At 54.7% G+C, this 12,658-nt stretch overlaps 1 protein-coding gene across 5 annotated transcripts in view; it reads left to right on the top strand.

Annotated features, from left to right (window-relative positions):
* Positions 1-12,155, top strand: part of sbno2b (strawberry notch homolog 2b) — a 54,946-nt gene extending 42,791 nt beyond the window's left edge. For 3 of the 5 annotated variants that reach the window (XM_060066487.1, XM_060066486.1, XM_060066490.1), the window contains 15 exons: positions 362-544; positions 881-1,002; positions 1,257-1,388; positions 2,184-2,319; positions 3,625-3,737; positions 5,175-5,246; positions 6,096-6,204; positions 6,329-6,442; positions 6,545-6,745; positions 7,359-7,453; positions 8,110-8,202; positions 8,900-9,031; positions 9,377-9,453; positions 9,703-9,893; positions 10,590-12,155. In XM_060066487.1, the coding sequence (XP_059922470.1) occupies positions 362-544; positions 881-1,002; positions 1,257-1,388; positions 2,184-2,319; positions 3,625-3,737; positions 5,175-5,246; positions 6,096-6,204; positions 6,329-6,442; positions 6,545-6,745; positions 7,359-7,453; positions 8,110-8,202; positions 8,900-9,031; positions 9,377-9,453; positions 9,703-9,893; positions 10,590-12,022 (3,203 nt within the window). In that variant the 3' untranslated portion in view covers positions 12,023-12,155. The remainder of the gene's footprint in view (positions 1-361; positions 545-880; positions 1,003-1,256; positions 1,389-2,183; positions 2,320-3,624; positions 3,738-5,174; positions 5,247-6,095; positions 6,205-6,328; positions 6,443-6,544; positions 6,746-7,358; positions 7,454-8,109; positions 8,203-8,899; positions 9,032-9,376; positions 9,454-9,702; positions 9,894-10,589) is intronic. The other 2 variants (XM_060066488.1, XM_060066489.1) reach the window with 1 other exon arrangement.
* The last annotated feature ends 503 nt before the right edge of the window (positions 12,156-12,658 follow it).

Raw genomic sequence — 12,658 nt, 5'->3', positions numbered from 1 at the left:
AAACACTTTGGAAATTGCTTAATTTCCAAAGTTGCGCAAGCAGCGTTGCAACCAGTATTTTACTTTCTAATGAACAAATTGATTTGAAAACACATCTGGCCCAGTCTGGCAGCACTGGGAGCAGCCATAGTTGGCCCTTCGGTTGTTGATGTCGATGATTGTGTCCTGATGTAAGTCTGTATTTCCACCAGTTGCAGCCAGTGTAGCCAGATAAGACCAGATTCCCCAACCAATCTGAACAATTGATTTGTAAACACATCTGGCCCAATCTGGCAACACTGGGTGCTGCCCCAAGTTTAACCCGTCGTCGTGATTGTTGTTGTTTATGTCCTGACGTACGTTTATGCGTGTCTCCGCCCAGGCAAGCCTCGCGGCCGGCAGCCCAAGCAGTCGAAGCACACGGTGGACAGCGGCGGCGTGATCAACATCAGCGACGACAGCAGCAGTGACTCGGACGGCATGGACACGGACTCCAACTCCTCGCCCGACTCCCTGCTGGACAACGACGACGTCATCTTCGTCAACCACACGAGCTACACCGCAGGTTCGAGAGCACTCGCGTCCCGTTTGTTTGACCCCCCCCCCCGGGGCCCCCCGACCGGGTGTCCTGACGTTAAGCGGTCTCGACTCGGGACGAGCCCCCGGAGCGACGCTACGATCAGTCGGGTTGTGATAGCCGCTAAAAATAAAAGGGGTTTGTTGTCTAGACGCGTCTAGACGGATGGACTCGCCTGTCAGTCCCGAGCTGACGCCTTAACCCCCCCCCCCCCCGCGCGGCGGCGGCGGCCCCCGCTTGGCCATTCCGTGACCGCGCTCTGCCCGCCGTTGTGCCAAGGGGTCGCGTTTGATCGCACGCCTTCTCCCTCCCGTGTCTCCACAGCCAGGATAGAGGACATGAAGCAGGGCCTGCTCAACAAGATCTCAGCGCTGGGGAAGGAACTACCTCTGAACACCCTGGACGAGCTCATCGACAAGTTTGGCGGCCCGGAGAAGGTGTCTGAGGTACGGGGAAGGGAGGCCGACCGGTTGCCATCGCACAGGGGATTAGCTTTACAATAGGATGTCGATGAAAAGCTTGTGTTATAGTAAAGCGGAAGCTTTTCTCCAGCGAGACCCCCCCGATAAGACCTTCCCTGCCGGCAGCGAACCCTCAGTAGATCACTGGGTGTAGCCGCGACGGCTCCTTTGCGGACGTCCCTCTCGGAACCACGCACACACACATGCATGACCGTGGTTTTTCCCCCCCGTCCCTGCAGATGACGGGGCGCAAAGGGCGCGTGGTGCGGCGCGCGGACGGCTCGGTGCGCTACGAGTCGCGGGCGGAACAGGGCAACAGCATCGACCACATCAACGTCAAGGAGAAGGACCGCTTCATGAACGCAGAGAAGGTCAGACCACCCACGGGGATCCACCGCATGACGCATGTGCGTCAGTCCCGGGAGAATGTTGAATATGAATGACGTGACCATAAATTGGATTTCACTTCTTCATTGAAAATGTATTCCCGTACGTTCTCCTCGCACCTAAGAGATGGGATCGCTTCCTCTTTCCAGTGGCAGGTGTCGAGTGAGTTGGCATTCGCATGGCCACGGTAGCCATCAAGTGTGATACTGAGGACATGCCAATCGCCTCCACTGCTCCACAACGACTTTGTTGTGTCCATTCCTTTAGCACACTAACTTGGCCTCTACCGCCCATGCCTGCGGCTATTGCCTTAACTCTCCGATGGTCTCTCCCTTCACTTTTGTATCGTTTGTTGTTGGTGGTCACGACGTGAACGTTTCCCTGTAGGAATCATGAACTCGCGTTGGCTCATGGAAGATGTTTGGCAAATGGCTGCCGGTGTTTTCCCATGACCGCACTCGATTCATTGAGATGCTTTGCTATGAGGAAGTATCGTTATCAGGAAGAGAAATGATACTGCCCAACACGTGGCACATGTCTACCGCAATTGACGAAGACATTTGAATAAGCGAGAAAAACGTCTCTCGGTTTTCATGTTTTGCCCAACGTGATTATGTGGAAGACAGCCGACCGCAATTCGTTTGGGTTGAAATGGCGTCAAATGGAGTCTGTTCCATTTATATATAACTACCCAAGAACAGACACTTCCTCTGCAGCATTAGGTTCACTTCCCTCTCTGACCTCCTGCCACCCCCCCCCCCCCCCTCTCTTCATCCCAGCTGGTGGCCATCATCTCGGAGGCGGCCAGTTCGGGCATCTCGCTGCAGGCGGACAAGCGCGTGAGGAACCAGTGCCGGAGAGTCCACATGACACTGGAGCTGCCCTGGAGCGCCGACCGCGCCATCCAGCAGTTCGGTGAGTCCGGGGGGAGAGAGACGGACGGACACACACACACACACACACACACACACACACACACACACACACACACCCCCCTACTCACACACAGACCTACCTACACCCACACATCTACCGAACCAAACATCTACCGAACCAAACTTCTACTGACACACACCTGCCTCCCTGGCTATTGAGTTGGACACGAAGCCTTCAGGTGGGGGTGTACCGTGGGGGGGGGGCAAGACGCACCCCGTCCAGCCCCCGTCGACCGCGGGGGAACCACTTGAGGTGGACGAGGTTTTTTGCCCCAACGGCAAAAAAGCGGTCGAGCGGTGGAATTTCATCGTCCACAACAATCGACTGCGGTTCGCTCGCCGTGGTCGCCGGGGACTCGTCTTCCAGGAAACAATAACGGCCGTGTGTAGTTACCGTTAACAATAACGGCCGTGTGTAGTTACCGTTTACCGGAATCAATGGCGGGTCGTGCTCCCGTTTTAGCCTCCTGGTTCCATATAATCAAAAGCTTACATCGAGGAGACACAGCATGGAGCCCATAACGATGGAGTTAATTAAGATGGACCCGGCTCTATCATCATTGGCAGCGAGCGCTCTGTTAATATTGGTTTTCCGATACCGCAGCCAGCCACGGTAAACGGTACATTTATGCGCGCACACTTACTTACAGGTTGGAGAAATGAATTGTTTGCAGTAATTAGATAACTGCCCCGCTAATTCCCTCGTCAGCGGCATTTCCTGCTGGAAGCGGGATGGTGCGATGCAATGTGAAGCCACAGCGCGCACACACACACACACACACACACACACACATCGAGAGACGCACACACACACACACACACATAAAGAGAGACACACACGCACACACACACACACATCGCAGGGGCTGGTTGTTGGCTCCGTTCAACGCTGATGTCTCTCGTTGTGTTTACAGTGCGGTGAGGTTGAGAATAGGGCCAGGAATAGCCTCTTGTTAGACATGTAAACACTCCTGCTGGTGATCTCCCAACACACACACACACACACACACACACACACACACACACACACACACACACACACACTATTCCCAGAAGGCAGGGTCCCGTCATTGGATATAGTGCCCTGATGTTCATCCCTTAGAGCGTGCACGTCTCCCCGCCTTACTATTGATCCCGGCTTCCTCGCACTCATTCAGCGGATCGCCACTAAGTCAGCCATGCAGCTCAATGGCAGTCGCCGACTCTTTCAATGGAATATCGCCTTCTCCTTTATTTACAAAGTTTCTGTAACGTCGGTCTCTCCGGTCGATCTCTCCTTCCGCAGGTCGCACTCACCGGTCCAATCAGGTGACGGCGCCGGAGTACATCTTCCTCATCTCGGAGCTGGGGGGCGAGAGGCGGTTCGCCTCCATCGTGGCCAAGCGATTGGAGAGCCTGGTATGTGTACGGTGTGCAGGGGCCTGGGGGGGGGGGGGGGCGCGGGGGGGGGAGGGGTCCCGATCACTCACGTGTGTGACGAATGGCGCTGGGCGAAGACGCAGCGCTATTCGTTATGCACGTGAGAGATCGGGTTTGAACCTTGATCCTATTGTCATCCACTTCCATCTCCCGGGAAACATGCCCCTCCCATCATGCACTGCTTCCCCATGAGTCACTGTGACACAAAACCCAGAAGCCAGGCGACCAGCCCCTTTTTGTTGGACGGTTGGCCATCTGCACGGCATGTTCCCTGAGTCAGCCGTTGTGAAAGACTCCCCTTTGTCCTGGCCCTGCCCTCCCCTCCCTCCCTCCCCCCCCTTGCCATCCCACCGCTGTCCTTCCTGTGCCCGCCGGGAACCACCTCCCATGCTAGTTCACCTGAGGTCTGAGGCCAGCTCTCCCACCGTGGCTCAAACCTCGGGCCGTCGCGGGGTTTCTCCCACTCATCCGCCCCCCTGAACAAAGAGCTGACTCCAGAGGGATGAGTTGAATTGAAATGGCTGCTGCCATTGTGGATTTTCTTAAGGCAATCTGATTTCCTAGTTTACCTGTCTGTCTGTCTGTCTGTCTGTCTGTCTGTCTGTCTGTCTGTCTGTCTGTCTGTCTGTCTGTCTGTCATATATGGTCATGGTTTGTGGGAGTACTTTGAAAGGACGATCATCTGATCTTCAGCCTAAAACTTAACGATTCATAAATGAACACGGGTCTACTTCCTATCTGTGCTCTCTGATGGAGAAGGGACGTGTTAACGAGGTCCAGACACAGCATGGAGTCTCAGACCGACTCATCAAACACTCTTACGGTCAAGTTCCACCTGAACTCACCCCCTGACACACACGTTTCATCAGGATTAGTGCCTACCATATCTCTAGCCCCATCGGTCCTAGGCGAGCGATGATGTCATACCTGTCTGCGGCACCCTATTGTTTTGGTGACTTCATTCATTGCACAACGGGAGAAGTGCCGGCATCTTGTGTATATAAACACTCCACTCACACGCCGCACGCACGCACTCTTTCACTTACACACTCACTCACTCACTCACCCACTCACTCACTCATTGTTGCATATCCACACACACACACACATCTGTCTCATGTCCCACTCCAAAGGTTGTCTGAAAGGTCAAGGAAAGGTCACAGGATAAGCACGACTGGAAACAGGAACCAGAATTAGATCTCATGAAACTGCCATCAGAAATCAGGACCAAACTAATCCTAATTCATCGTCACATCCGGGTTTGGGAGTGCCTCGGGAGCGCGTGCATGCGTGGACACGCTCGCCACTTAATTAAGAGAGTCGAAGAATACGCCGGGCGCCTGAGGAGCACTCTGAAGGCAGGGCGAGTCGATAACCTTTAATAATAACACTGTCTCCTCTTGTCTCCCCGTGCAGGGCGCTCTGACGCACGGAGACCGGAGAGCCACCGAGTCCAGGGACCTCAGCAAGTACAACTTTGAGAACAAGGTAGCCAATCCGGCCTAGTCGGCCATCATAACACCGTCCACCGTTTGTTGACCAGGAGGGCGGAGCTAGAGTTCACCTGACTGAGGGACCTTAACCAACAACACAATATCCAGAGTTGTTCCGACACCGGAATCGGAAATTCCTCCGATACTGCCTAAAAATGCGTTCCCGTGGCTAGCTCATTTACTACACACGCAAAGAACATCACAACCACGTGCAGCGTTACGCTGCGATCGTTTTTTTGGTTTGGAAAGAATTGTAAGTGAAACGACTTTACATCAGTGTCATCTTAAGAGAACCCTTCAATAAGAACAAGTACTGACGAGGCTAGATGCTGTCTCGGTTTATGCTCGGTATCGGCAGATACTCAATTTCAGGAATCGGAATCGGCATCGGGAAGGAAAAAGATGGTATCGGAAAATCTCTAACAATAACAACAACAAAGTGACGTAAACCAGCGGTCACGTTCGGAGAGGCGATGCCGTTACCAGACGTTGATATCAACAGGGGTTTTAAAGTGCGTTCTGCACCACATCACGTCTGGTGTTTCATTCGAACCACGCCCCCCCTGATAAAAACAGTCCTAGACATTCCCCGCTGATGACAGCAGACCCTCCGCTGCCCTCGACACTGTGTGTTTCCTAAAGACCTTGTGTCAACGCACGCACCACTGAGTTCAGGCGGGTGGATAGGTGACGGCTGAAGAGATCCCATCAGCCGACAGTCGGCTGGGAATAACAATGAAGAGGACCACCCAGGTGTGGCAGCAAAGTTTGGAGAGCTGTTTTCATACGTGTTCCCTGACTTCTTCTCTCTTCCCCCCCCCCCCCCCCCCCACCAATCCTGCAGTATGGTACCAAGGCCCTGGATAAGATCACCAAGGCTATCCTGGGTCACATCGAGAACAAGGTACCCCCTCCCAAGGGGTACCCTGGGGGCGAGGCCCAGTTTTTCAGAGGTACGCTGCCTTCCCCTTCACCTCACAAGACTTCCCCTCCGGGCTTTACGGACACAGCATAACAACGATGGCTGTGTTTCTGTATTCATTCTCCCCTCTACTCTTTCTTCTACTTCTTCCCAAGACATGAAAATTGGGATGATAGACGTCGGCATCTTCTGTCGGGAGCCCCGCATCGGGCTCAACACGGAGAAAGGTAAGGGGCTGGGTGTGTGTGTGTGTGTGTGTGTGTGTGTGTGTGTGTGTGTGTGTGTGTGTGTGTGTGTGTGTGTGTGTGTGTGTGTGTGTGTGTGTGTGTGTGTGTGTGTGTGTGTGTGTGTGTGTGTGGATATATTGGTAGTGCTCAGTACTGCAGTGTGGCTCGGTGTTCTCACAAGGCTTTTTTGTATTCACACAGACTGCAGCATCACCAAGTTCCTGAATCGCATCCTGGGCCTGGAGGTCCACAAGCAGAACCATCTCTTCCAGTACTTCATGGACAACTTCGACTACCTAATAGAGAAGGACAAGAAGGAGGGGAAATACGACATGGGGATCCTAGGTACGCGTCGAAGACATGATGGCTGCCAGGGCGGCTCGATTATGAAAGAAAATCATAATCACGATTATTTTGGTCAATGATGAAATCACGATTATTCAAACTATTATTTTTTGAGTTTGAAAACATGATGTATTTATTCAGCATGGCTCTCCAAAAAACACTTAGTAACTGAGAACTTTGAAATTTTGCCTTAATAAATACACAAAATTGTCAAAAAGAAAATGTTCAAATCTAAAATAATGTACAGATATGTATCCAGCTGTTCTTGCACTTTCTATAAAACATGAAAAAAATATATATGTCGAAAACTCGATTATATTAGTTTTGTGCCGTTTGACGCTAAAATAGAAATCGAGATCGTAATTTGATTACTCGCCCAGCCGTAGCTGCAACTGTTAATATGCCTTCCATCCCCCCTGACACCTTTTGTGAATATTGGTCAAAATGATTGGAAAAATCTTTAAACTAAGATCTGAACAGATGCCTGCAGCTCCTTTCCGAACCCATCAGTGCAGCCTGCCGTGGCGATGTCCTCCTTATGAATCAAGTGTGGCTCTGATTAGTCAGTGTGGCTCCGTCAGTCAACAGAGTTTTCCCTGCGTGTCCTCACCAGATCTGGCCCCGGGTAACGACGAGATCTACGAGGAGAAACAGGAGAACTTCCTCACGGCAGGAAACCCCCAGGATGGACAGGTCGTGCTCTACAAGGTAGGGAGAGGAGCAGCTGGAGGCAGGTTGTTGCGATAGTCCAGCTACAAAACGATTATCTTAGGCATTTTAGTGGGTCGACAAGTGGAGACAACGTCCTTGGATGTTAAAAGAACCATTACTTTTTTTTTTCATTAAGCTTTTATTTGCTGCAAAAGGTAAAAGATCTGCCCCAATCGTTATCTGTCCTCAGCGTTGACGACAGTTTGAGGAGAACGTAGTGGGAGCAGGCGAGCTCAGAGCTCTATTTGGGGGTTGATTGATGTTATTTAGCCGGTGGTTAGACTGTGATCATACACGCTTCGCCCCGGGCTGAGGAGTCCACGGAGGCACCGATGGAAGGCTAGAGCTGGATAATTACTGCTATCTCCGGCTTTTAGCTGTTGCTGCAGGCTAACCTACAATTTGACATTCTAAACTTGGCAAGCACACAGGCCACAGAAAATCCAGGACTGGTTTAGCAAGTGCAAGAGATGAAGATTTGGTTTTGCTTTAGCTCCGGTAATTTGTTAAGTCCCTCTATATTGTACGTATGCATGCCTGCACGTTTTCTTTTAAGGTTGTCTTTGTCTTTTTTCGTTGTTGTGTCGACTCACTTCCCTGGTTTATTGTTCCGCCGGTCACACCCGTTCCCCCTCGTTTCCTCCGCCCCACAGATCAGCGTGGACCGAGGCATGCCCTGGTCAGAAGCCTGCGAGAAGGCCGAGAAGCTGAGCCGTCCCGAGGAGGGCTTCTACCTGTCCCACAAGGTGAGGAACGGGTCTCTCTCCCCGCACAGCGCGACACGTATCCCAAAGACATCCGTGAGCTCTCTGTGCGTGACAAGGCCGTGAGTCACGCCATTGTTAAAGGGCCGCCATTATATGAACCCCCTCGGGCTAGTTCCTGCCTCCGAGAATGGGCTGCCCCTTCCGATCAGGGAGAATGTAATCTTTTGTGTTGCGGTCCAAGAGGTCAAAGAGTTGGATTTTAACGCGGCTTAGCCTAGCGGTCGTTCGTTTTCTTGCCCGGTTTTCTTGACGTTTACACACATTTTAGTCTCGTCTTGAATAAGGTTTTGCACTGAACCCTAGAGAACAAAACACGCTGTTTGCTTTGCGGCTAATGCGACACATCCAGGCGGTGAACCTATTAGGCGCCTGTGAATATGAATTCATTATCATCTATTGATCTTCTTTATTATTGTTTGCACCCCGGGTGGTGGCTGCTGAATCCCGTGCCACGGGGAAACGTCTCCATTGTGCGTTGGGTTAATGAGCGAAGCGGGTGGTTTGGCTTTGTGTGTGTGTGTGTGTGTGTGTGTGTGTGTGTGTGTGTGTGTGTGTGTGTGTGTGTGTGTGTGTGTGTGTGTGTGTGTGTGTGTGTGTGTGTGTGTGTGTGTGTGTGTGTGTGTGTGCGGCAGCCCTCCTATCTGTATTCCTCACCCGTGCCTCCTTCGCTCCACAGCTGCGAGGGAACCATCCATGTGTGCTCCTGGCTGAGCAGGGCCGGGGCAAGAATTTCATCATCTACAAGCCCAACATCGGCAAGCAGAACCACCCAGAGAGTCTGGACAACCTGCAGTCCCGATACCGCAAGGTGAGCTTCCAAAATCTCAAGCACTGGAATGTTCTTTTTCAAGCATTGTGAAGTGGTTTCCTTTGTGAGCGTTTCATTTGTTCAGTCATTGCGAGTGATGTTCCCAACGCGTTTGTTAACATCCGCCCACGGTGTTAGTAATTAACCACAAAACGCAGGCTTTTGTATCGGTGGGGGAGGGGTCGACAGAGAAGGTGGGGTTTAAGGGCTTGGTGTTGGCTGCCCCCTTGTGGGGCCGAAAGGCCCTGAACCACAGGGGCCGTCCAGGATTAAAACGATAAGGTGTGAGGCTGCCTTGGAGCCACCTGTCCACCGTGGTAACCCGTACGTTGTCTCCCCCCCCAGGTGCCCCCAGAGGAAGCTCAGGACTCCTGGGAGAACCAGTTCACCTTCTCCTTCAAGAAGTGCAGCCACGCCAACTGGTGGGTAGAGTTGATGGGATGGTGCCCCGTACTGTTTTAAGTTTGAGAGATAAAAAAAACGCTTACGGGTTAGTTGTGTGACAAGACTCGCTGAACAAGTGAACAACTCTTGCATCAGAAGGGTATGCATAACAAAGTCCTCTAGCAGCGTCTCGGGCACGTGGAACCACGTTCCAAGCTCCCAGGTGAGCCGACGATTTGACCCTCTCTCCTTTCCGCCCCCCCCCCCCCCCCCCTCCCGCTGCGCAGGAACGGCAAGTGCAAGAAGATCGAGGAGGGCCAGGAGTGCCTGCAGGGCATGCGTCTGCGGCAGTACCACATGCTGTGCGGCGCGCTGCTGCGCGTGTGGAAGCGCGTGGCCGACACGGTCGCCGACGTCACGAGCACCAGCATCCTGCAGATCGTCCGACTCAAAACCAAACAGCACAACAAGCAAGTCGGTGAGTCGAGCGTCTCAACCGAATGCCCGGACTCTCCCTCCCGTTAACCGGCCTGCAGCCCATCACTGATTCAAAAATGTTTTGCCTGCATTTTTGTATGCATGTACGTCAATTATGGCTACCATTCTACTCCTGATCGTCCCTGGAAGGAAGGACCGCCCCCCACTTTGGGTTCCTTCCCAAGATTTCTTCCTTGATAGTTAAGGGAGTTTTTTTCTTGCCCTCTGGGGGGCTAGGGTCAGGCGGGGGTTGTCCTTTAATATAGGGCCTGTTAATCCATCTAACAGGCTATATCGAGGCCCCCGAGACGAGGCCAGTGACTGGAGCCACACAAAAATAATACTCTCAAAGTGCTCCATTGCACAAGAACAAAGGGCAGAGACGACATGAAAACAACAAACTAAGACAGGGAGGCTGCATGTACTAAAACTAAAACCTAGGCACAGAGAGGCTGCATAAAAGATTTTAAGGTTTAAAAGAGCAGTCTAGCCAACAGCTTTCTAAAAAGGCTTCACCGGTGACGTTGTGCCAATCGCAACCACCCAGGCAAAATTAACCAAATTCGGATTTAAAGTTTTTCTTGGCCGTTTTACGATCGACGACCGCTCGTTTACGCAAAAACAAATCGCCTGGTTTGGCTAACTCGGGGCGTCCCGACCCCTTTCCCCCCCCCTCTCTCGTTCCCCCCCCAACCAGGCATCAAGATCCCGGAGAACTGCGTGGCGCGCGTGCGGGACGAGCTGATCCAGATGGACGAGGAGGTGAAGAAGCGGCGCAAGGAGAAGGAGCAGCTCCTGGAGCAGCAGCAGACGGACGACCGGCAGCGCAGGCTGGAGGCCGGCCGCCACCTGCTGGACGGCCTGATCGCCCACAACCACGGCGGCCCCAACCACGGCCGGAACCACCAGCCCATCGCCCCCAACCCGGGCCCCAAGCCCCAGGCTCTGAACCACAAGCTCCAGGCTCTGAACCACAAGCTCCAGGGCCTGAGCCCGCAGCAGCAGCAGCAGCAGCAGCAGCAGCAGCAGCAGCAGCAGCAGCAGCACCGGGCCCAGCCCCACGGCGTCTCCCAGCTGTCCCTCCAGAGGGCCAAGGCGGTCCAGGGCCAGGTCTCCTTACAGCGGGCGGCGTTGGCGGCCCAGAGCCAAGCCCGCCACTCGGCCCACAGGACCCCCAGTCACATCGCGCCACGGACCCAGAACCACCGGCCCCACAACGGCAGCAGCAAGGGCCCGGGGGCGCTGCCCAGCATGGCCACGCTCAGCTCCCACTTCCCCCAGTTCTCCCCCCGGCCCTTCATGTCCTCCTTCCCCTCGCTGAAGAGCCACGCCCTGGCGTCCCAGGCCCTGCTGGCCAACCCCTCCTCCTCCTCCTCCGTCGGCGCTCCCTCCAAAAACCCCCTGGAGGACATCTTGGACCTGACCATGAGCTCGCCGTCCCACTCCCCCGACAGCACGGAGGGGGGGCTGGGCCTGGCCGGGCCCCCGGGGGCCTTCGGGGAGGACTTTGGCCTGGAGTCCCTGATCTCGCCCAACGCGCTGGGCCTCCACCACCAGCTCTCCGCCCAGACGCAGCAGCAGCAGCAGCAGCAGCAGCAGCCTTCGCCCCTGCTGCAGCAGCTCCAGCAGCCGCGGCTCCAGCACCAGCTCCAGCTCCAGCTCCAGCTCCAGCAGCAGCAGCAGCAGCAGCAGCAGCAGCAGCAGCAGCAGCAGCAGCAGGAGGGGGGGGGGGGCCTGCTGGGGGACGGCAGCAGCCAGCCCGACTTCCTGGACTTCTTGGACCCGCTGTCCTTCGGCATGGCCCCCCACCCCTCCTCCTCCTCCTCCTCCTCCTCCTCCACTACCTCCGCGGCCCACCTGTCGCACGCGGCCCGCGGGCTGCACGCCGCCGCCGCCGCCGCCGCGCTCGGCCCGTCCTCGCCCTCGCCCTCGCCGGCCTCGCTCTTCAGCTCGGCCCCCTCGCCCTCCTCCCTCTTCTCGTCCCCCGCCTGCCTGCACCCGCCCACAGACCCGTCACACAACGGCCACTGCGGCAGCCCCGGCACCCTGGACGTGCGGGAGGTGCTCAACAGCATGCTCCTCGACAGCAACGACCGCAAGTCCGTCATCAAGTACCGCCCCCCCGAGTGACTCGCCGCCGCCGCCGCCGCGCTCTGACTCTGAACCTTTTTGCGTCGCGTCTGCTGCTGTGTCTTGAGCGCGCCCATCGGACCACCTCCCGGGCCCCCCTCAGGGCCTATAGTCTCATCACTGCCTGTCCCGACCCCCCGTCCCCGTCCCCCCGGTCCCCCCGACCGTGTTTCCATCCAACTCCAGTGTTCTGAGCGACCAGTGCTGACTCTGTGCAGGGATTTTGTTCGAGAAAGAGGGGGGGTGGGGGGGGGGGGGGTTCTCTTGGTAGTGGTACCCAATAGTTTTCTTCTTTTTTTCTTTGTTATTTTTTTACCCCACAGCCCCCCCCCCTCCCCCGCACCCGCACCCCTCCCTCCTCAACAGTGAAAGGCAGCTGTAACCGAAAATGGAGTTTTGCTGTTTGAGAAACATCTTGTGCTGTATGTGACGACTGGAGTGCACGCTGTCAGTTTGATGTTCATCGAGGGTGATCGCGGGGGTGGTTTTAGCGATAACACAGCGCCCCCCGCTGGCTCCATGTGGTATGAAGGGTGAAGTTGCTGGAACCAAAATGCCTTTTACCATTTGTAGTAACATATGTTCTGTGATTTTCCGCCGGTATGTTTTCTTTCTTCTTCTTCTTCTTGATTCGCT

The sequence above is a fragment of the Gadus macrocephalus genome, chromosome 12 (assembly GCF_031168955.1).
Source record: "Gadus macrocephalus chromosome 12, ASM3116895v1".
NCBI lineage: Eukaryota > Metazoa > Chordata > Actinopteri > Gadiformes > Gadidae > Gadus > Gadus macrocephalus.
The sequence above is the reverse complement of the archived record's forward strand: the minus strand, read 5'-3'. Positions and strand labels throughout refer to the sequence as shown.